Below are 25610 nucleotides of genomic sequence, written 5' to 3'. Positions count from 1 at the left end.
CTTACAAACGATGTGATAGGGACCTGGTGTGCATGATTGAAGACATGTGACAGAAACAAACCCGGGATGTGTTCGTAAGTGATAGGAACTGAGGGTGTATGGAACGGTGGCGCTGCTGCTCACCGTACCATGACAGAGAGTCTCGCTTGTCTCTAGGTTTCACCCTAGGTTTCCACCCTACTAGGCACTGTTTATATTCCCCTGTATAGCTGTTGGATGTACTTATACACATACATTTCATAAAAAATTGTTGATGCATTTCTGTCATGAGTGTGTAAACTGCACTGGTTTAAAGTACATTATTTCACATTAGCCCTTTTAACCCTTTAAAGAAGTTAAAAGGGCTAATGTGCTCAAATATTAAGTGGAAATCTAAGTTTAATTTATCGTCATGAAAACATTATTTGGACAGTTGGCAGTGTTGTCATTAGCAAGAAAAGTTAGACAAAAATGGCTAGCGATGCTAATGCTAACTAGCTCATTCGTTGCAAACACCAGCAATCTACTGTAGCTAAAGAGCTAATGGCTTTATCCAAAATCAATCTGGTGAAATGAAAATGATGACATTGTACATTTTCACAGATTACATCTTGTTATCTAGCCTCACTAATGCACCATTATGCCAAAACCATCATCAATCACTGAAGATGCACTGTGCAAACTGTTAATGCTAAAACTCTAGTTAACTTGGCTTGGCCAAGTCAAAGAGCTGTAGTTTACAACATAGTAATCTTTTCTACCCCTCTATGCATACTGCTAATGTAATGCATACCACTTCTTATTGGAATAGCTTCCTCAACAAGTTTGACCTACATCTACCACATTTTTAAGGGGGTATTATTTATTCTCAATGAGGAGATTTGCGTGCTATCTCAGATGTAGTATGTAATTTGTTAATTAATGTAGCCTGTGGAATTAAGGTACCACACAGGACACAATAACTTTTATTTTTAATGTTGCTTCTTTGAATTTGAAAGTAATAACTAACAATAAATAAATAAAAAATATTGACTAAAATATGTCACTAAAATACATTGACCTAAATACTTTGACCCACCAAAACACATCTGCTAAAATCATCTACTAAAATACTGCAGTGGGCTTTTCTTTAAAAACAAAAGACAAGAATTAAACATAAGCCCCTTAAAAAACACTTGAATTCTCTGTTACATTCTCTCTAGCAGGTGAAAATCCTGTCCTCAATGGTGATGTGTTACAAACAGGAAAAATGGGCATGCATCTGAGTGACTTTGACAAGGGCCAAATTGTGATGGCTAGACGACTGGGTCAGAGCACCTCCAAAACTGAAGCCCTTGTGGGGTGTTCCCGGTCTGCAGTGGTTAGTACCTATCAAAAGTGGTCCAAGGAAGGAAAAGCGGTGAACCAGCAACAAGGTCATGGCCAGCCAAGGCTCATTGATGCACCTTGTGAGCGAAAGCTGGCCCATTTGGTCCGATCCAAAAATCCTTGGTTAAATTACCAGGTTATTGTAAGGTTTTATTTTAAATTTTTCCCCTTTGAAGATTTCCATTTGTTTTTCAATTCAATTGTTCACATTATAGGTCACATTAAAAAGTTCTGACATGATTTATCTTTGTCTCGTTCTTTTACATCACATACACCTGGTATTTTACCAAGGGTGTGTAGACTTTTCATATCCAATGTATCTTGTGACTTTATTGTAATGACATGTTAGTTTAAAGCAGGAAGTGGTAATCCTGAACACTTCAGTTTCCCCACACTCCCCACACTGAATAGATAAAGGGCAGGGGTTGAAAACGTTTAGGTGTAAGCCATAGTCCAAGAACATGTGCCAGAGAGTATAGCATTACATCTTTAATTTATATTGTTCGATGAATGAGAATACATTTTCTTAGAATTCTCAGTGAATTCATGCTGAATGTAAAACTGTCTAAAAGGAAACGTATTTACATATTCATCTAAGAATTTCTGACGCTTTTAGAGTAGTGAACTGCTGCTATCCATTGTGGTTTTCAGTTTTGTGTTGCAGAACTAGAGGAAGTACTGCTTAAGAGGAACAGGATCCATTTTAAATGTCCAATTTACAATGATACTTCTATTTCTTTCCGTCCTATCGGTCTTTCCAGGTAAGCTGCTTATATATGGCTTTTATGTTTTTTTTTAATCTTTTGTTTGATAGTATTTAAAACCTTTTTAAATGTTTGTCATTGTTGCTATTTTTAATTAATGACTTCCAATTCAGGATGAAATTCCCTTTAATCTCAATCAATTACAATTGCATAACAATAATTCCAATGCAATCCTCATGAAAATATTTGTGTTCAATTTCCTATTGTTACGTTTTACTTAGTCTAACGAACCGAAAATAAACTAAACTCAAATGAGGGGCTATGATGTGACCGAAACAATAGCAGTGGTGTTATCTTTTGTTTCATAGTGCGTTTAAAGTCTTTTAAAATGTGTCTCATTGTTGCTATTTTGAAGTAATGACTTTCAAGTCAAGATGGATTTAATTGTCAGTCAGTTACAATTGTATATCAAGAATTTAAATGTAATCGTCATGAAAACATTTGTGTTACATTTTATTTGTATAACGAATAGAACAGAAACTATACCCTGATGAGGGGCTATGATGTGACCCAGTGATTCCGTTGAGTTCATTTTCCGTGGCGTCTCACCATCTTTCCCGCCTCATCAAGAAATAAAAATCAATGATTAAAACATTTTGCCGGACAAAAAAATGTCAGGGTAAAACATCTCCCTTAAAGGTATTTAACTTGTTGTGCTTTTTTCTGCATTGCAATTTGAGGAAAACAAATCAGGAACACAGTCATTGTTATCAGAGCCACCAATATGCTTTATGCAGGTGAGCTGTGTGATGGTAATTTCTAAAGTCCAAATAGTTCTATGAAAATGGTAGGTAAGACAGGAGAAATCAATTGCACAATAAACGGCTTAATATACTTGCAAGGAGAGAGTACGCAGGTTACAAAGTAACAGTGAATAGTCTCTAAAGCACATTCAATACTTAGAGAGAAATGGGTGGGGTTAGGAACCCACATGGTCGCACCATAAAACCACATATGTTCCTCATCCTTCCTACCCCCCTGTTGTGTATCTTCCCCTATCCTGTCCTAAAACCCATTGATCTGTATCTACCCCCGTCCTGCTGGAGCTTCATGTTTACCTCAACACCTCATACTTCCTTTCCCACAGCACAACCAACATTCCTTTTCTCATCTAAACAGTTGCTCAGTCGTTTAATCAGTTAGAATACATTATTAAAGACATGTCCAGCTGTACAAACAGCTGTACAAACTTATTTGATCCCCTGCTGATTTTGTATGTTTGCCCACTGACAAAGAAATGATCAGTCTTTAATTTTAATGGTAGGTTTATTTGAACAGTGAGAGACAGAATAACAACAAAAAAATCCAGAAAAACCCATGTCAAAAAGGTTATGAATTGATTTGCATTTTAATGAGTGAAATAAGTACATGAATTACACTGTAAGACACTAGCTCAGCACCAAGATTAAAAACAAGTCATTTTTTATGTCAAGTCAAACAGCAGCAGCTTAACCTTTCTAACCATTTTAGCAGTCTGCAATTTAAGACAAAAGTTACTGTTCACATGTGCTTCCTCCCTACTACCGGAAAACACTGTCTTGTGGCTTAGGTGTAGTTATCTGGCAGATTAAAATATCAAAAGCCAAAATGTCCGGTAGGAAATGTGCCAAATCAATACATAAATACAATAACAGATTAAAGAGCCTAATAGTGTTTGACCTATATGACATGTTGCCAAGAAAAGTTCTCCTAGTGAATAGGCTACAAAAACAGCATTTCTTTGAGGAACTCTCAATGCAGAGATAAAAAGTTGATTTCAACGCCAATGCATAGGTCCAAACCGAGGGGAAAACCCTTACAGTAAGACATTACTGAGTGTTTGGTCATGTGACTTAAGCGTGGAGCCAGATTCAAAAGTCGCAAACGTCGCAAAGGTATCCAAAATGGTTTAAAAAAAAACAAACAAGCGATGGCACAACTGAGGCCAGAAAGACTTGCTTACAAAACGTGTTTCAGTGTTTAATACAATAAGGTATATCTGCAGACCGCAATTCGGGGGCGTTACTTAATATGGGGGTTCCTGAATATTAAGTTACGCCTTCTGATGTTCGCTATTGGTCAGTTTAAATGGGGGTACCTGAATATTGAGTAACACCCACTGATGTTCGCCATTGGTCAGTTTGGGTACATCCTGGTTTGACACACGTTTCAACACTAGGTGTCATGTATGCGTATGACATAATTACGTTGAGTGTACTAATGGAGGAAGAGTAAACTAATGTTACAACTTTATCTCAGAGTCCATGTGATTTCATTCAATATCATTTGTCAAGATATAACACTAGGTTCAAGCGGTTCAAGCACTGATATAGAAAACAAAAGTGTATTTTGCTTTGACTACTGCACTCTAGTCTGATTATACTTGTACCAATTATGTAAAATAAAATTGTATTTTCCAATAACATTTAATTGTATTTTGTTTCAGGATTAAAATAGTTTGATAACAAACAACTGAAATACATTCATTTGAAAACTGAAGTGCCTCTAAAAAAGTTTTGGTTACAGTCAAGAATGAGACATCGGTGGTTTAGAAAGCTGCTGAGTGCAGTTATAATACAGACACATGCATAGTCATACTCACTATGCCTGCCATGGTCAGTTTTTCTTTGAGTTGCCATTGCTTGGTTATATGTGATACAGTAGAAGGCCATCATTAGGAGGTTGATGGTTGAGAATTCTGCTTATTGCAGTTAAAATATAGTTCATCTGAGCTCTTCATGTTACAAAGTTAAACAGGCCTCCCTTTTGCACAAGTTTATACAGTATTACCGTTTATGTACTTTCCATAGATTCAACATATTAGACAAATGTGAACATGCTGTGTAAGGTACATTGTGCGGTGGACCTGTGAGCAACAACTTCAGTGACAGCTAAACTGTTCTGAAGGTCCTTTTCCGAGACCTGTGGGTTCTGCTGTATAGATCTGACCAGTTTTCATACAAATCATTGTAATGGTTTCTCCTTCCTCTGACGTGCATTGTTCAATTGAACAGCAATCTTCTAGAAAGTTGAAATTGGTAACTGGAAGTGTGGAATTTTCTATAGCCTGTTGCAGAAAGGTGGCAAGTATCAATTTGTATAATTTAGAGGTCAGGTCAACATCTGTTTACAGAACAATACATTTATCCAGGGGTGCCTGGAACAAGCAACATTTTTATTATATAGTAATGACGTGGTTATGGACTTAAAACATTGTTGGGAGGAATATGTTACATCTAATTCAACACTTATCCTACAAATTATTTCAATAGCATTAATTACAAGTAGAACAGAGCACAACATACATTATTGAAAGTCAATTAATATAGCCCAAAATCTTAAAGTTAATGGCATAACCTAAGAAATACAAAATGTTATGATATGCCAGTTAGACAATTATACATTTAATTACCCCATTAAATATTCTAAACATTACATTCCAACATTGTCAAAACTAAACTGTTTCTTTATGTACTGTGTATTCAGCTTTGCCCAGATTCTGTAGGCTTTGGATTCATCCTATCATGTTGTTTGGCCAGGTGAACACTTCCAAAACACTGTCCAGTTTACTCTTGCTAAATAAATGATGTTCCTTGTCTCTTTGTCTCGTCAAATTATATTGTGTTTTCTGGATCTTGTAATTTTTGTTGTGTGGAACCCAGCATTAGCTGATGGTTTAAAGACAGCTAATAGGTATCCTCATCAACAAACATAATTAACAGGGAAGCTCAGAATTATCACTAAGTCCTCTTTTGTCTATTTCATCTATGAATGTTTCAGTGTCTTCAAAATTATTAAACAAAAACATGAATGGGGAGAGAGCTTCTTTGTTCTTCCTCTAGAGTTGAAGCTCTCTGAGCATCTGCAGAGCACCCTGTATTTCCTCATCATTCAGGGGTGAGGACTACTCAGAAAAGGCCCATGTTGGTATTTACCCAGGCAACAGCATCGCCCAGCTCAACAACACATCTTTGGAACTGAAATGAAACATCACAAAAATCACATAGAAGTAGAGGTGTACAAAGTGCAAAGTAAAAGTACTCAACTGTGTTCAGCTGTGTTCACCACTTTAGGGAAGTATCTAATTAAGATCTAAGTAACCAGGTAAAGCAAGCACATTTATTTATATAGCACAATTCATACATCGAGCCCTGCTCAGTTTATATTCTTCAAACATTTCAGAAATGTAACCATTCAGAGATTTATAAACTAAAAGCACCACTTTGAAATCTATTCTATAACTGACTGGAAGCCAATGCAAAGATTTAAGAACCGGAGTGATGTGCTCTTTTCTCTTGGTCCTGGTTAGCATTCTGAATGAGCTGCAGCTGTTTTAAAGTATTTTTGGGGGAGTCCAGTTAAGAGGCCATTACAGTAGTAAACCCTACTAGAGATAAAAGCATGGATGAGCTTCTCTGGGTCTTTTTAGGGCACCAAGCCTGCAAATCTTGCAATATTTTCTAGATGATAGAATGCTGTTTTGGTGACCGTTTGAATATGACTGTTAAATGTGAGGTCCGAGTTTTACTTGATCCCTGGTTTTAAGGGCCTGAGAATCCAGCTCTTAACTAATACTTGTTTTGTTTTTTTTGTTGCCAAACACACTAATCTCATAATTGTACAACATTTTGGGAGTTCAAAACTAACCAGTGATCAATAAAATTAAAATGAAGAGTGTAAATAATCAATTAAGATCACTGGTTAGTTATGAACTCTGTTTAGGTAATTTAGCTCATCCTTAGCAACTTCACAAAACCGGTGAACACAGACAAATACTATTTTTTACACCACTGCATAGAAGATGGCCATGACAAATTATAATTTTGTTTACATTTCTAAATAATGACAACATAGTGTATATTAAGCTACAAAATAAATGGATCTTGCCTGCTTGCATAGAGTGACAGGTGCATCACACATCTTTAGCTAGTTAAAACGTACCCTAATAGACTAGACCTGGCTTAAGCCACATGTGGTGCGAGACAAGGCAACCGTGTTTGACATCCACCTGTCAAATCCCGGGCCGTGTACATTTTGCGCCACCCTCTGTTGGAGCTTCATGCACTGTCAATACGCCTCAACCAGGATTCGATTGAAGCAAAGTTGCAGCTGCACTGCAAGCTGGAACGCTGCGGTACGTTACCGGTAGGTTTTAGGTAATAATCGCAATCCATGTGCCACATCATGGCAGAAATAATAAGTAGCCTACCTCGTCGCGTAGCTAGCTATCTTTAAACGTAACTATAAGGGTTATCGTGTAGTCTGTCTCTGGAAAGCTATTCGAATCTCAGATTCAAAGATTTTAGTAGATAAGCGATCTTAGCAAACACGTTAACTATCCCTAAATATATAGCTAGCGGTTGTCAATTGGAAGCACTTACCAAAATCTTCGTCATTGACCCTGTAATACTTCCTTCATAAATGCATGCACTTAATCGAAAACACCACACCAATGGAAACCTTCAATGGGCGTAACTTAATATTAAGGAACCCCCATATTAAGTTATGCCCCTGACTTGCGGTCTGCAGATATACCCTCCTCGTTTAATATGCAATGGTACAACATATACAGTATTCATATCCATACATTTTAATGGATGTTATCTATATAGTTAATATATTTAGTCAAAATATTTTACACACGCTTGAGTGTTTTTTCCTTTGGTTGATCAGAGTTGATGTGAAAAATAAGCGACTGAAACGACTTGGTCAATAAAATAATAATGTTGCGAAATGAGGTTACTTATGGTGCATCCATCATCCATCCATCCATCATCTTCCGCTTATCCGGGGCCGGGTCGTGGGGGCAGCAGTCTAAGCAGAGATGCCCAGAGTTCCCTCTCCCCAGACACTTCCTCCAGCTCTTCCGGGGGGACACCGAGGCGTTCCCAGGCCAGCCGGGAGACATAGTCCCTCCAGCGTGTCCTAGGTCTTCCCCGGGGTCTCCTCGGTGGGACGGTGTTCCCCGGGGTCTCCTTCCCGGGAAGGCATTCCGGAGGCATCCGAAACAGATGCCCAAGCCACCTCAGCTGACCCCTCTCGATGTGGAGGAGCAGCGGCTCTACTCTGAGCTCCTCCCGGGTGACCGAGCTTCTCACCCTATCTCTAAGGGATCGCCCAGCCACCCTGCGGAGAAAGCTCATTTCGGCCGCCTGTATCCGGGATCCTGTCCTTTCGGTCACGACCCAAAGCTCATGACCATAGGTGAGAGTACTTATGGTGCATTGCAAAACAATTGTAAACTAGATTTAAAAATACTGAAATGATGAAGCAAATGAGTTTCAGTAAATTATCTGGGCATATAACTTTCTGGAAAGGTGTCAAATGCTCTGACATCCTATGGAAATTGACATAATTCGCATGGTAGGCAATTTGAGACATTTATAACATTCAAAATCCCTTCAGATTGGAAACATGATTTTGGAATCAAAATATTGTGCAAAAGGATAATTGTGTAACAGGCTACTTGGGCATAATTCACTAGTTAGTGGACTCGGTTTTTGGTTTGGATTAAATGACACACGAGTTTGTGTGTCAAGGAGATAAGTTGTCTCCTCTACAGTTAATTGTGATCTGTCTCAAGTTATTTCGATCAGGTATGTAATAATTGCGACAACAATACGTGTAACTTATGTGCTCACTTCACAAAGATTGTGAAGAGTACATTCTGCTGACTAATATAAATAAAAACATTTGTTGGATCATCAAAGCGATTTCAAATGTTTTCTAAAAACTTAACTGGATTAAATCATTCTCGAGGTAAATGCAGACTGTGTTATACAAGTCTGATGCATATATATATTATATCGTATTTAGAATTAAATTGGCATGGCATCATCTACCGCTTATCCGGGGCCGGGTCGCGGGGGCAGCAGTCTAAGCAGGGATGCCCTCTCCCCAGACACTTCCTCCAGCTCTTCCGGGGGGACATCGAGGCGTTCCCAGGCCAGCCGGGAGACATAGTCCCTCCAGCGTGTCCTAGGTCTTCCCCGGGGTCTCCTCCCGGTGGGACGGGACCGGAACACCTTCCCAGGAAGGCGTTCCGGAGGCATCCGAAACAGATGCCCAAGCCACCTCAGCTGACCCCTCTCGATGTGGAGGAGCAGCGGCTCTACTCTGAGCTCCTCCCGGGTGACCGAGCTTCTCACCCTATCTCTAAGGGATCGCCCAGCCACCCTGCGGAGAAAGCTCATTTCGGCCGCCTGTATCCGGGATCTTGTCCTTTCGGTCATGACCCAAAGCTCATGACCATAGGTGAGAGTAGGAACGTAGATTGACCGGTAAATCGAGAGCTTCGCCTTGCGGCTCAGCTCTTTCTTCACCACGACGGACCGATACATCGACCGCATTACTGCAGAAGCTGCACCGATCCGTCTGTCAATCTCCCGTTCCATCCTTCCCTCACTCGTGAACAAAACCCCTGGATACTTAAACTCCTCCACTTGAGGCAGGTACTCTCCACCAACCTGAAGTGGGCAAATTAAAACCATCCCAGATGGCAATGAGCACTGGTCAAAGTACTGCTATAACCAGCGCAAATGTATGCCAGTTAGCCTATAGAAAAACGGAGAGATGTTTTTGTAAAGTGAAATAGCTTCAAAAACGGCCGGTCTCTCACGGGAGCTCTGATGGGGATACTTCATTGATTTCAACGCAAGTGTATGGGTATAAATCAAGAGGTGTTTTGGGAAAATACGAACACTTACATTACAAATCTGGTCCTATAAACGGGCACTGGAATTAACACATGTCAATGCCAGGACTCCAGGGACAGACCCGCAAAGATGCGCTGTTCTCGTAACCAATTCACTTTTTTTTGTTTTTCCCGAAAACTCCTGTAGGTTTTTCGATACCTTAATCATGTCATCTATGCACAAACGATGCATGTTCTTAAACTAGGAATAGTGTTTTGCAACGTGGAGACGCGCCAACGACCTAAAACAGCACTCACGCTCTTCAAAGTCTGATTCTATCTTCCGCTCTGGGCTTGAAGTCCCGCCCCCTCATTAGCTTAAGGACAAAAAATACAGAAATTAAAGAAATAGGAAATTAATAGAAAAATACAAATATACAAATACAAAATGGATACAAATATATTTATTGATACATTTATTTAGTTATTCATTTATTTTTTGGTCCCCCATAGTTGTCCATCCAACATTAATTTTGATGTGATTTTTCTTTCTTAGGTTGTGTTTGTTAAATATTTTTATCAATTGCAGCAAAACAGAAAGGGGGAGCAGGTTAGTGTTAGGTAACTTAAGCTATTCTGATGAGAGTCTAAATTCAATTATGTATTTTTCTGAACCTAAATAACCTTATTATTTAGGAGAAACAGATTAGTAGCCTACCAGGGCAGAGAGGAGAGGAAAAAAGGTATGGTAAAGAAGAGGAGAGTAGGGAATCGGAATAGGAGAAAATAGATGGAGAGGTGGGAATAGGAAGAAAGGTGAGAGTAAGAAAGGAAAGAAGAGATGGAGCTAACGGGGGAGGACATCTAGCTACCTACATGTGCTTCTCCCTCAACGCCCCCCAATCAATGAGCTGAACTCTAGGAATATTTTCTGAAATGTCCCCCCACTCAACATCATTCCCCCCACAGCAAGAACATTTTCAAGAGGAAACACTGATGTGACCTAAACAACTTGAGAACCATCGGAATAGGCATTCATTTACAGATCGGTTGTTCTGTTTCAGGGATGATGGGAGATACCATCGGTTACCGGGGAAAGTCTGTCACGTTGTCCTCTGGAGCCAAACCACCCGGGAACATCTCCAAGATAGTGTGGTCCATATTCATCAACAATACCTGGATCGCAACATATGAGGATGGAGAGCTCAACACTGAATGGTTCTGGCAGTTTAAGGGTCGACTGCAGCTTAACAACTTGTCTGGAGACTTAGAGATACAAGACTTGAACAAAACGGATGAAATGGAGTACACTGTTCTTATCAAATACACTATGGAGCAGTACATCAATAAGGTCAAGCTTATTGTGACTGGTAAGACTATTAATCACAATCATCAATCATACTAAAGGGCAGATTGTTGTTGTTTATTACACCAAATCTAATTCTAGTAACAATTGGGTCCTGGTAGATATCCTAATGTTAAAGAAATGACACTCCAAAACCACACATAGAAGTTTATGCATTTTAGTTAGGCCTGGTATATTTCAAACATTTGCTAGTGTATATATATCTAAAATATATATCTTATGTTCACATTTTAAAATTTGCGATGCATTCGGAAAGTATTCGGGGACTGAGCGTTTTTTAATGACAAGGGGTATCTGGAGGATAAAGCCCCCTGAAAAATATGAAAATGGTTTACCCTTCACCAAGCAAAATATATTTTCACATCACCCTCCCTGAGCCTTTGGGGATAAAAACATGACTCTTATGAAGATAGAATACTGCCAAACTGTTTGTATTCACAGCATACAACTCAAAAATGTGAGCCATGCTTCGTAAATACACGGCATACAATCCACACAGCATACAATCCACACATGTAAACTATGATCCGTAAATACACAGTTGTGTAACCATGATTGTAATCCATGATTTTCATATGCATGGCATTAAATAAACAAATTAATAGTTGGAAACAAAAAACAAATATAAGTCACTAACCATAAACAAACACTACCTGACTCATATTTCTAAAATTACCTTTGGATGAAAGCAACCAGATTTGTCAGTCAACACTTTGGTGTTAGAAATTTCATCTGCAATGCTGTCACTGCGTCGGGTTCTGCTTGCCATTGTGAACTAAATGCTGGTAATAGTGTCTGACTTGCTCACCGAGTTCTGAATATATCAGGGGTGCAAACTTGTAAGTAACTTTTGGCAGGGGGGGGGGGGGGGGGGTTTCTGGTCTACATCTGATCTAGGTAATCTGTGAATAGGAATAAAATATTTTTTGTTTAGTGAATCCACTTCACCCTGTGGAGACATTTTTTCCCTGTCTGTCCACCCTGTGTCATCACATAATGCGCAAGCTAGAATAATCTTCCTGTCTGCTCTCTTGCCTTTTCTGCAAAACTGCACTGTTGCTGTACATACCGTCTCATGCCACAAACTCTGAATAACGTTTAGCTGCTTCAGGCGTTTAGCTACACTTCCAAGCAGCAATGAACACACTCACAGTAGGCGACCTGTTTTTGAAGTAATTATGCGGGTCGTAAGGTTACCTTGTCAACTTAGGTTTGTTGTAGCTTCCTAAGGTAGCTAGCTAAGTTGGCTATGGCACTTCTCCATTGACCAGCATGGTACAGGACGGCAATCATGTATCTGACCCGTGCAATGGAGAAGTGCCAATCATAATGCATACATCCTAACTCTCCCTGAAGTTCTGGGAGTCTATTGCATTTTAAATGGGTCTCCCTGACGCCTGCAAATCATATACAGTCACCCAGAAAGCGAGCAAGAGTTAAGGGCAGAAACCTGAATCGCATAGTGCATACTTGGCAAAGTATGTACTGTATAAAAGGGTAGTATTCCATCCAGTATTTGTGACCGAATGGGACATAGTACCTCATCATAAATTTCCATCTTGGGGGTTCTGGGTAGATCAGGAGGTTATAGCCCATTCATCCATTGATGTCATTAATGTTTCATTGCTATTCATTAGACTAGATTCAAAAGTATTGTCATTGAACAAGTACAGTATAACGAAATGCAGTTAGCATCTAACCAGAAATGCAAATAGAAGAGTGCAAAAAATGTACAAGTGAAACTATTAAGAATCGTTGTAGAATTGTAGAATCTTAATCTTCAGTAAAATACGCAGAGAAAATTCAAAGAGAGATGATAAGATGTGTATGTTATTTTGCTTATTTTTCTCTCCGAACTCTCCAAATGAAAACAGGAACCTGTTATACTTTTGCTAAATTGATAATTGGTGATAGTTGGCATTTAGTTTCGTAAATTATTATTTAGCTTTAATACATTTGCAGAATCTTAATCTTCAGTAAAATAAGCAGAGAAAAATCTAAGATAGATGATAGGATGTGTGTGCGAATGTATTTCTCTTTTTCTCTTAAAATAAACAGTAATGTGTAATATGTTTGTTGAAATGTCTGGTATTTCGTTTCTTACAAATTGTATTTAGACTTACATTGTAGATTTAAATTTGATGATTTAGCCTACACAAGAAGCTGAATCTCCTATTGAAAAATTATAACGTGTGATACACCGATCAGCCATAACATTATAACTACTAACAGGTGAAGTGAATAACACTGATAATCTCATTATCATGCAACCTGTCAGTGGATGTGATATACAGTATTAGGCAGCAAGTGAAAATTCCGTCCTCAAAGTAAGTGTGTTAAAAGCAGTAAAAATGGGAACGCTTTAATGATATGAGCGACTTTGACCAGGGCCAAATTGTGATGGCTAGATGACTGGGTCAGAACAACTCCAAAACTACAGCCCTTGTGGGATGTTCTCGGTCTGCAGTGATCAGTACCTATCAAAAGTGGTCCAAGGAAGGAAAAGCGGTGAACCGAAGACAGGGTCATGGACGGCTAAGGCTCATTGATGCATGTGGGGAGCGAAGGCTGGCCCATATGGTCAGATCCAACAGACGAGCTACTGTAGCTCAAAATGAAAATGTTAATTCTGGTACTGATAGAAAGGTGTCAGAACACACAGTGCATTGCAGTTTGTTGCACATGGGGCTGCATAGCCACAGACCAGTCAGGGTGCCCATGCTGGCCCCTGTCGAAAGCGCCTACAATAGACATGTGAGCATCAGAACTGGACCACGGAACAATAGAAGAAGGTGGTCTGGTCTGATGAATCATATTTTCTTTTACATCCTGTGTGTGTCACTTACCTGGAGAACACATGGTACCAGGATGCACTATGGGAAGAAGTCAAGCCGGCAATGTTCTGCTGGAAAACCTTGGGTCCTGCCATTCATGTGGATGTTACTTTGACACGTAACACCTACCTAAACATTGTTGCAGACCATATGCACCCTTTCACGGGAACGGTATTCCCTGATGATATCCTCTTTCAGCAGGATACAAAGCAAAGAAAAATGGTTCAGGAATGGTTTGAGGAACAAAACAACAAGTTCAAGGTGTTGCCTTGGCCTCCAAATTCACCAGATCTCAATCCAATCGAGCATCTGTGGGATGTGCTGGACAAACAGGTCCGATCCATGGAGGCCCCACCACACAACTTACAGGACTTAAAGTATCTGCTGCTAAGGTCCAGGTACCTCTAGCACACCTTCAGAGGACTAGTGGAGTCCATGCCTCAACGGATTAGGGCTGTTTTGGCAGCAAAAGGGAGACCTACACAATATGTGACAGAATTCAGGAAACTGGGCTTAAGTCGCATGTCACTACTTTTCAGGAGAGCCAATTGTAAGACGAAAAACATGTTCTGGGACATTTTGTCTTTTGTGCAGAAATGCCTTTTTAAAATTGTGAACCTTAATGTGACTTAATAACGAACTAGTATGTGTGTAAATACTAATAAAATGGCAAACTCAAACCCTTGTCTAACCAGCGGAAAATACACAACTTTTCCTGTATTGGCTGAGATAAGGGGCTGGACATGCTGACATTCTGAGTTCTGATTGGTCTATCAAGACTTTTAACGCAACTGCTTGGTGAGTATCATTGCAATCCTGGGGATTTCAAACATGGAAGTGCAAATGCGTTCCTAGAGCTCTAAATCACTGCCCTGAATCTAGCTGCTGTTTTTAACAAATCTGAGTGGGAACAAGTTGTGAGAGAATACTTTCTGGAGGACAATGATGCCATTACCCTCTCAGACTCGGAAGATGAATCGGACAACGATAAGGAAACCCCAGACTTGGATACTGTTCAAAACATTTTCAGAGAACAAGAGTTACAGTGTTGTCACAGATGTTGACCGTGTGATGGAATCAGTGTAATATCCTGCAGTGTATTAGAAAGAAATTGACAAAATTCAGGCATTTCATTGCAAATGCGGAGATGGCCGAAAAGAAAATGTAATCAGATTAATTTACTGAATTTGAGTAATCAAAAAGTTACGTTACTGATTACAAATGTGGACAGGTAACTTCTAACTGTAACGGATTACATTTAAAAAGTAACCTACCCAACCTTGCTGTAAAGTCTAGCATTTGCTAACTAGCTATTAACTATGGAATTATTTTTCAAAAGAGTTGTCAAAGTCCTTTGCATTGCTAGTTATCTAGCTATAGCTACTGACGTTGCTGTTAACGTTAACAACGTTAACTTCCCAGCTAGCTAACATTTCCTGGTTTCAAGCTTGTTCATTGGGTAGATGGCTTTGCCTTCTGATTAGCTATACTTCAGTAAATAATACTGTTACATTTATTGTATGTTGGCTTTCTAGCTGAACCATCAATGCAGATAGCTAGGTGTCTTTCAGGGTAAGTGGTGATTAGGCCGAAATATTGTTATGTTACCATTGTCCTCATGAGTGTGAAAGTCACTTATTTTGATAATTAGCTACTTAATTGACCAGGTGTGTGTGTGTGTGTGTGAGTGAGTGATTATGGGCAGCTATTATGGGTAGACAAAAAAAATGATGTAGACAGCCCAGTCCATTAGTACAGTAAGACTGCTAAACAGCTCAGTGGCTGTTCACCTGCACTCACATTGCTGCTACTATTTATAATGAATCCTGCTGCTAAGCCACTTTCACTGTACTGTTTATACCTGATGTGTCAAATGCATGTGAAAAAACTTTAATTTGATTTATTTGGGTTGATATAGTATGTGTTTATTAATGACTAACCAGGCCTGTTTAGCACAAGGCCAGAGTGTCCCCATTTGAATACTTAAATTGCTAGGTGGTGTTAAGGCCTTAGAGGGTGTGTACTATGCTGAATATGTGTAAACAAAACCAGCTCTGGCAAATTTGAATCTTTCAAGGCTTTTTTCTCATAATTAAGTAGAGCAGATTATCAACTTTTAAAGCAGCACTTCTTTCCCATAACTTCATCAAACAGTATTGTATTACATACCATTACAAGCTCTGGACCTTTATAAAAAAAAAGCTAGTTAAGCTAGGCCACAATTGACAGTGACAACGGATTTGAACCAGGGTCACCCACATGAGAAACTAAGTTTTTACCCACTACACCACGGAACTTTACGCTTATCTTGTGTCTGTATAGTGTTTAAAAATTAGATCATTTTGTCACGCATTAACATCACGTACAGTTAGAATATTTTGCTAGACACCATTAAGAATTGTGTTAAACATTTATTATTAAGTTTACCTCCACCACAAATAGCATCTATGAATTGTATGACTTTTTCCACTGGCCATTTTAACAGCTTATTAGCATTCATGAATGACATTGATACAATAACTATGAATATAGGTGACGATAACTGACTTTTTCGTCAAGTGAAAAGACAAGAGAATGGTGTTGCCAGCAAAGTTTTCATCTATCTTGAACAAATCTTAATACATAATTCAGAAATCCACCAGAAATAGTCCCAATATAACTGTAAACAGTTTCACTTTAGGCTTCCTATAATATAGCTACTGAAGGTTGTAGCCAGCAAGGTTTTCATCTGCCCTGAACAAATCTTAAGGCATAATTTGCTTTGACTGTGACAGGAGGCAAACACAGGACCTGTTGTTCTGTAGCCCGCGTCTCAAACCACTACGCTATTTAACAAGGGGTAGGCAGGCAGTCAGTCAGTCACTCACCCACTCAGTCAGTAAGAGACATTCACTCTTCTAGGCCGGTTCTGCTTATGCTGATTTCTGATTTCGAGAATCAGAAAACAGGGTAAACAGGGTACGACAAACAGTTTCCATTCATGAATCTGGACGATGCTAAGAAAGCTAATTACAGCCGAGGGAAGAGCTGAATAATGGATTGTTGGAAAAAATGACTCTATGTGCTCTTGATAAGTACATTTTTAGATAAATAACATTTTTAGACAACATATCTTGTCTCGAAGTCACTCATGTGTTGCCCTGTGTGTTTGCTTAGGGTTATTCAATCTTATTCGCATTCATTTTATAAAGCCCTTTTTATATCAGCAGATGTCACAAAGTGCTTTTACAGATACCCATGCTGAAACCACAAAGAGCCAGCAACAAGAGTTAAGACACAGTGTCTCCCTTCTATGGTCCAAACTAGAAGAAATCTAGAGAGGAACCAGACTCTGAAAGGTGACCAGTCCTCTTCTGGCTATGAAGGGTGAATATTATAAGAGTACATAATATCTTGGGCCATATCAATGTTTTTACATGATCAAAAGACAAGCTGGTCAATACATGTGACAGAATTCCTGAACGGGGGCATATCACAAAATTAGATTTTTTTTGGTTTTGCTTTTGATTACATTTTATAAAGGTCCAGATTCAGAGCTTTGTAATGGTATATATACACAGTACTGTTTGATTAAGTTATGGGAAAGATATGCAGCTTTAAAGGTTGATAATCTGCTCTACTTAGTTCTGAGAAAAAAGGCTTGAAAGATTCACAGTTTCCGGAGAGCTGGTTTTGTTAACGCCCATTCAGTGTAGTTCACACCCTCTTAGGCATTAACCCCACCTAGCTATTTAAGTATTCAAATGGAGACACTCTGGCCTTGTGCTAAACTGGTCTGGTTGGTCACTAATAAAGACATACTATATCAAACCAAATAAAATTAAAATAAATTCACATGGACTTGATGAATCAGATATAAATGTTAAAGTAGCTTACCAGTAGGATTCATAATAAATAGCAGCAGCAAAGTGCAGATAGTTTGAGTGCAGGTGGACGCCCAGCAAGCAACACGCCAGTGGTCCACTATATTTCTTTCGCTGCAACAATACCCTGATCAGCGGCTCACTAGCGGCCCGACGGCAGCTAGCCGCTTTTATGCAATAAACCCAGCGGGATGCCTCACGCCCCAATATTAGGTTTTATTTATAATAATCCTTTATAATAATTTTGGTCATATCACAAATGACATGGAACTGAATAAAATCTAAATTTATTTCAAAATGAATACAAAAAAACATGCATTATACAGCAAGCATACAAAATGAACATGTGCAAATGAATTGAAATACTTGTCCAGCAACAAATATATAGCAAGAAAACATGTCCAGCAACAGATATAGTAAAATTACAGAATTTGAATGTGAAAAAATTACAAAATAAATAAGGGCTAGAATGGCAGTAATATACATAAGTGTGACCTAGCAGCAATCGATAGTTATTGAATATTATAGATACATCAGTGGAATAAGCTTGGCATAGCACACTACAACTACAGTCAGAATTAAGAACATTCACACACAGCTTTAAATATATTAAGAGCATAATGCAATCATATACATAATGTACATGGCAGCAGTTAATTTTTTATATATATATATAATAGAGTACTGCAGCTTAGCAGCACTATTGGTTGTGCTGGAGATGTCATTCATATTTACGGCAGGTCCCTTGTACCGCCACAACATCTTCTCCCACCTGCACGGTCAGCTGCCCCTTTCTGGTACCTGGGGACCTGGTTCTGGACAGCATCGTAAGTGGCATCCCGGTTATGGCTCCTGTAATACAGTAATCAGATATACTTAAATGATCTGACATGATTTTGAGAATTGCATGACATTCAAGACAAATTAAATGTTTCATGAAGACATGCTAGCGCAGCTATAGTCTTGTTTTTACCTGATTGTAGAGCCAGCTGTGCCCTCGGCATGTTTATCAGAAGCTAAAAAGCACAATGAAATGTCAATAGCTTAATAGTGAAATAAACAAAACTGCCATATACATGTAATTTCAGAAAGGCTGTACGGTATTACATTTCAGTATAGGGCACATGTTCAGACAAATGCAGTTTAATGAAGACAAGATGCTAGCGTAACTATAGTCTTGTTTTTACCTGATTGTAGAGCCAGCTGTGCCCTCGGCATGATATTCTTTTCAGTCAGATGTTTATCAGAAGCTAAAAAGCACAATGAAATGTCAATAGCTTAATAGTGAAATAAACAAAACTGCCATATACATGTAATTTCAGAAAGGCTGTACGGTATTACGTTTCAGTATAGGGCACATGTTCAGACAAATGCAGTTTAATGAAGACAAGATGCTAGCGTAACTATAGTCTTGTTTTTACCTGATTGTAGAGCTAGCTGTGCCCTCAGCTCGACCTTCTCTTCAGTCAGCTGGTTGATCTTCTCCAAATGTTCTGAAAGACAGACAGTTAATTATTCAGTATTAAATATCTGGTTACAATCAGAACTCAAATCGCAGTGTCCGCCAAAATATTCATTCTTACCTTCATGTGCAGAGCTAAAACTTCCCCCAACCTCTGCCGTCTTGCCCTTAAAAATAAATAGAAATTGACAAATAAAATTGGAAGCAACATGCTTTAATAACAACTTAAGCATCAAATTGTTATTCCGTTTTCAAATTCACCTGCATGCATGCTTGATGAGCTTATAAGGGACAGCCTCCCAGGTGTCTTCAGGTGGTGAACAAGTTCTGGCAAACTTGTCGTGGCTTAAGGACTTCCTGCTGGTGATGCTGTTTGGTGGCCAGTAGCAAAGTCCTCCTTTGAGCCACAAGTGTGGAACTATACTGCCACACAGTCAACAAAACTACAGAAAACGTCATCACCTGAAAGCAATGTTTAGAAAAGAGGTTTAAAAAACCGGCAGCATAAGACACACAGAGGCTAGCTAAGAACAATGTGGATACACAAAGACACCTCAGTAACAGAATTGCAACACGTCCAGTTTTAGCTAGTCTATGTAAATGTACTGCCAAGAGTAACGTTATCCACATGATGTGGATAACGTTACACAAAGAAACAAGTTTTAGCCAACATTACGTATCAGTTGGTAAAAGTTACAAGGAGTAAGCACATATTATAAAATTCTAACTTGTTGATACCCTAAGAAACACGATTTAGATAAGTTAGATAATAATGTTACCATACATGTTCAACTGTTGATATGCAAGAAGCACAAAACATCCAAACTTGAGGATAAATGAAGAAACAAAAAATAGTAAGCAACCAAACTTGTGGACACATGAAGAAACAAGGGTTACTGTAGGTATTTAATCTCAGGCCAACGCTGTTTTTTTCAAGCTCAGTTTCTTTAACTTGTTTTGCCACCAATGGTTTGAACTTCCGTTCAACTACCAGTAACTTGACTAAAGAATTCGAATGTTAATAGAATATTGCAAACAGTCATTGTTTAATACAAAACAGTCATTACGTTCTTACTCAGTAACCTAACAACACCAACGCTAGTTATTTATAATAGCGCAGAACAGAACTCACCATAGCTTTGTAGGTGACTCAGCGTTCAACAATTTTCGATCTGATGTCCAACAAATCCTTGATCTTCGTTTGTTTCGGGAGTTAATCAAATTGTAGTAAAACAATGTGATAATCCACATGTTGGATTGTCCAATTCAGAGCATATAGCTTATACCTTGCACACTTTGAACAAGAGTTGACCAGAGAACCAAGTCGCTTAAATGAATGTTCCTTCTAATTTTCACGGTACTACAGCGTGGGATCCAAATGGTGACTGTCTTGCCTTACACATGTGCAATTCGCTATAGCGCCATCTACGGACACGGCGGTGTTTAAACACAGTAAAGAACTGTCCCCCATGAAGCATTAAAGTTGAGGCTATAGACGAGTAGTTGAGCCGGTACCATGCAGTGGAAAATGGCCATTTGTTCAGGAAAATATTATGGTAAGCAATGGTCGAGATGTGTTTACCGTATGTCTACACAAAGGTCCTTTACACAAGCAATAGTGCAATAGTCAAAGTCTATTTTATTTATAAACTACCAATGTTGACCAAAATTCTGTAAACTAAGATTTAACATCCATCCATCCATCTTCTTCCGCTTATCCGGGGCCGGGTCGCGGGGGCAGCAGTCTAAGCAGGGATGCCCAGACTTCCCTCTCCCCAGACACTACCTCTAGCTCTTCCGGGGGGACACCGAGGCGTTCCCAGGCCAGCCAGGAGACATAGTCCCTCCAGCGTGTCCTAGGTCTTCCCCGGGGTCTCTTCCCGGTGGGACAGGACCGGAACACCTTCCCAGGAAGGCGTTCCGGAGGCATCCGAAAAAGATGCCCAAGCCACCTCAGCTGACCCCTCTCGATGTGGAGGAGCAGCGGCTCTACTCTGAGCTCCTCACGGGTGACCGAGCTTCTCACCCTATCTCTAAGGGATCGCCCGGCCACCCTGCGCAGAAAGCTCATTTCGGCCGCCTGTATCCGGGATCTTGTCCTTTCGGTCATGACCCAAAACTGATGACCATAGGTGAGAGTAGGAACGTAGATTGACTGGTAAATCGAGAGCTTCGCCTTGCGGCTCAGCTCTTTCTTCACCACGACAGACCGATACATCGACTGCATTACTGCAGAAGCTGCACCGATCCGTCTGTCAATCTCCCGTTCCTTCCTTCCCTCACTCGTGAACAGGACCCCTAGATACTTAAACTCCTCCACTTGAGGCAGGCACTCTCCACCAACCTGAAGTGGGCAAGCCACCCTTTTCCGACTGAGGACCATGGCCTCGGATTTGGAGGTACTGATTTTCATCCCCACCGCTTCACACTCGGCTGCAAACCGTCCCAGTGCATGCTGAAGGTCCTGGTTAGAAGGGGCCAACACGACAACATCATCTGCAAAGAGCAGAGACGAAATTGTGTGGTCCCCAAACCTGACACCCTCCGGCCCCTGGCTGCGCCTAGAAATTCTGTCCATAAAAATTACGAACAGAACCGGTGACAAAGGGCAGCCCTGCCGGAGTCCAACATGCACTGGGAACAAGTCTGACTTACTGCCGGCAATGCGGACCAAGCTCCTGCTTCGGTTGTACAGGGACCTGACAGCCCTTAGCAAAGGACCCAGGACCCCATATTCCCCAAGCACCCTCCACAAGATGCCGCGAGGGACACAGTCGAATGCTTTCTCCAAATCCACAAAACACATTTAACAATAACAATAAGATTTAACAATATTAAAATAAATAAAATAATCAGTACAATAATAAAAGGGGTACAATAGCATCTCTGCTGGAAGAAAATGGCAACACAAGCAGATATATCAGACTAAAGCGCACGCCCTCTTTTTCGGCGGCTAGCCGCCAGCGTAACGCAGTTGGGCTGCTGGTGGAAAGCCGCCTGAGATGCAAATTGAGATCAGGAGAAGAGCGGGAAAAGCTTTACATCTTCAAGAAGGCATTTCTGCAAAAAAGACAAAGTGTCCCAGAACATGTTTTTTTTCTTAAAAACAGCTCTCCCTGAAAAGTAGTGACATGCGACATTTGCCCCCGTTCAGGAATTCTGTCACAAATGTATGTGGGCTGTGACCAGAGCCCTTAAACAGAAAGCAAGTCAGCAGTTTAAGCAGGTGGACAAGGACAGGGACAATCAGGTGGGGAGTGGGAAGTATTCAAGCAGCAACATGATCTCTAATACAAGTAGCAGACCTTTGGACAGGGCCAGCTACAAGTAATTAGGGCCAGGTAGTCATGAGGCATGGAACACCAAGGCTATACTTAATCATAGATTATTGCAGTGTAAAATAACTATGGACACTTTCCACCATGCCCAAGGTGTTGTGGGGGGGGGGGGGTTTGGGGACGACGACGACATAGTAGCTAAGGTCAAGACAGGCCAGACTGATCTCAGTCCCACAGCAAAATAATATTGCAGCAGAATACTCTGCACTGAGAAAGTCTTTTATTGAGCAGTTTCCCTACCATTGAGGGTATAATAATCCAGAATCTAGTGTCATAATCCAGAATCTAAATACATATAAATGTGGTATTTCTACTAAATTTTTTTTAGAATATTGCAAAGATTTTTTGTTGGGGTTAGTATGGGTTTTTGTGTGTGGATCTTTAAAGAAGGCGATAATGTAACAAAATGTTGAAAAAGTAAAGGGATCTGAATACAATCCAAATGCACTATATATTCTGGAAAACATGTTCTCTTTGTGTCTGTTAAAATATCCAGAGGTTCTCCCTAGGCCCAGAATACGTAAGGTGTTCAGTGTGTTGAAGAATGGTCTCTGCGTGATGAATCTTCAGTGCTCCTCTTCAGTAAAGGACATAAACCTCTCATTGGAACCAGAGTCTTCGTTTAACGGTTCCTTCTGGTCAAGGACTTCCAACACCAGAACCTCTGAACTGTGGACTTCTTACAGACCCAACAGAAATGTCACCTTTACCTGCACTGCTAGTAGCGTGTACTCTTACTCCTCCAGCAGTGAGCAGGAGAGATGCCAAGGTATGCTTTTTCATGGAGAGGTCAGGGAAAGTTACAATAATGAATTAACAATAGGAAATTGTGCTTGTTACCATATTCTTGTTTCTCATCCTCAGAGGAAGTGCCCAAGACTGTTGTGTCAAAAACGACCCGTGCACCCTTCATTGGTTGTGCGATGGTGTTCTTAGGAATAGTTTTTGGAGTTGTGTTAACAACACTCAGATGTAAGTAGGCATTGAACAACCACACATTTTAGAACTATTTATAGAACATTCTTGTTAAAATGTGTGAAGGGTTGCCAGACATTTCCCCCAAGTGTTTGTGTGCCAAATAATATAGTACTTTTTGAATGTATTTTCCTCTTTTGTAGTTCCCATCAAGTGGTCCATTTTAAACTGTTGTATTAAGTAAGTAGATTTCCTTTATTCATAAAACACCATCCAATTATACATTGATAATATTGGGCCTCGTACCTAATTCAGATGTGTTCTTTACTTACAGGTAGGTGTCCTGAAATAGTGCGGCTGTCCCTGACTAAAATTTGGCTTGGTTGACTATGATAATAATAAAAAATATAGCTGCAAGCTATTTAAAAATGCCCAATGCCGCTAGTAGACAGGATGTCCAATCGAAGAAGAGGAAATCAAAACAAAACAAAAAGACCTTGAAACCAGAAAAGGAAACAGGCAATCCTAGTTCAGGCGATTAGAAGGGATGCATATTGTGGTCGCTGGCAGGTTTCAATCCCTGGTTTTCAAAGTGGCAGACTGTTTTTAATCATTATGCTATTTAAACAGCTGAATGCAACTTTTACCTCAGCCATTACATTTTTGCTGAAATAACTTGGACAACAGAAAATGTATTAACGGAACTAAAGAGTAGTCTTATACAAAGATTGTTGTAGATGGTTAGCTAATAGCTATACAGCCTACTTATAACGAAAACAATGACTCCAATCACTCCGTGGCTGATTTCTCTTTGGAAAACAATAACAGTATACAAGAGTCACGTAATACAATTATTCTCATATACAATATCTAAAAACCATGGTATTACAGATAAGTATTGTTGTCTGAAGAGCACCTAGTGGATAAACATTTATGAGATGCAGAATTTGGAATGTTGAAGAAGGGAATTGAACTGTGGTCACAATATTGAAGGACCAGGATGTTCCCACTACACCACAAGGACTGCTGGCAGCTCAATTGTCTCAAGGGGGTATGATTTATAATACCGCAAATAGCTTTTGTGCTGTTTTGTGAAGGGATTAGGGCACTGTGTTGTATGGGATCTTCAGTTCCTCCTCAGAACAACAACAGACTGATGAATTTCAGAAGAAACTTCTGGCCATTTTGAGCCTGTAATCAAACCAACAATTGCTGATGCTCCAGATACTCTACTAAAGACCAGTTTTATTTTATCTTTGATCAGCACAACAGTTTTCAGCTGTGCCAACATAATTGCAAAAGGGTTTTCTAATGGTCAGTAAGTATTTTAAATGATAAACTTGGATTAGCAAACACAACGTGCCATTGGAACACAGGATGAATGGTAGCTGATAATGGGCCTCTGTATGCCTAGGTATATATTAAATTTCAAGACATTTCCAGCTACAACCCCACACAGACCTGGGGAGGCCCAGGTATTGCACCCACTGTAAAATTTGGTGGAGGATCGGTGATGATCTGGGGATGCTTCAACAAGGCTGGAATCGGGCAGATTTGTCTTTGTGAAGGATGCATGAATCAAGCCAAGTACATGGTCATCCTGGAAGAACACTTGCTTCCTTCTGCTCTGACAATGTAATCTTCCAAAAACTCCTCTTAGTTTTACCATGGCTTATTCATGGCCAAAAGATGCATTTGCTTGAACTACGAGTCTGGACCTATACAGCAGACCTATATACTAGTGTTTGGATTAAGGCCTATTCGTAGCCTATTCACTAGGTGAAAATGTTTTGTATTTTTCAAAAACTCCTCTGGGTGTTAGGCCTTGTGGATCTTTTGTTTATCAGTGGCCTTTTCACAATCCATTAAGTGTAATACTTTTTTTTATTTGTACAGTTACGGTTCCAGACTCTCCACCGCTATACATTCTTATTTTGAGTGTAATTAATTAGCCAAAAAAGAGAAAAAAACACATCAAACAAAGTTGAAGACGATTTTGACTGACAGCATTTTCTTTTTTTCCCATTTTCTATAGATACCACGATAATATCATTACCATGAAGTATTTCTGCCACGATAACCGTGTAGTGAGCATCTGATATCGTGACA

The 25610-nt window shown here is 39.8% G+C and overlaps 1 protein-coding gene across 2 annotated transcripts; it reads left to right on the top strand.

Moving 5' to 3' along the window:
* The first annotated feature begins 1766 nt into the window (after positions 1-1766).
* Positions 1767-23957, top strand: LOC117593932. 2 transcript variants are annotated; one of them, XM_034290675.1, is made up of 6 exons: positions 1767-2108; positions 10788-11093; positions 23083-23355; positions 23451-23558; positions 23705-23741; positions 23836-23957. In XM_034290675.1, the coding sequence occupies exons 1-6, from the start codon at positions 2069-2071 to the stop codon at positions 23837-23839; spliced, it is 768 nt and encodes a 255-aa protein (XP_034146566.1). In that variant the 5' UTR covers positions 1767-2068; the 3' UTR covers positions 23840-23957. The 2 variants fall into 2 exon arrangements, with proteins under 2 accessions (XP_034146566.1, XP_034146567.1); XM_034290676.1 differs by lacking the exon at positions 1767-2108 and adding an exon at positions 8260-8294.
* The last annotated feature ends 1653 nt before the right edge of the window (positions 23958-25610 follow it).

Source organism: Esox lucius, chromosome 24 (assembly GCF_011004845.1).
Source record: "Esox lucius isolate fEsoLuc1 chromosome 24, fEsoLuc1.pri, whole genome shotgun sequence".
NCBI lineage: Eukaryota > Metazoa > Chordata > Actinopteri > Esociformes > Esocidae > Esox > Esox lucius.
Note: the sequence above shows the minus strand (reverse complement) of the source record. Positions and strands in the feature narration are given on the sequence as shown.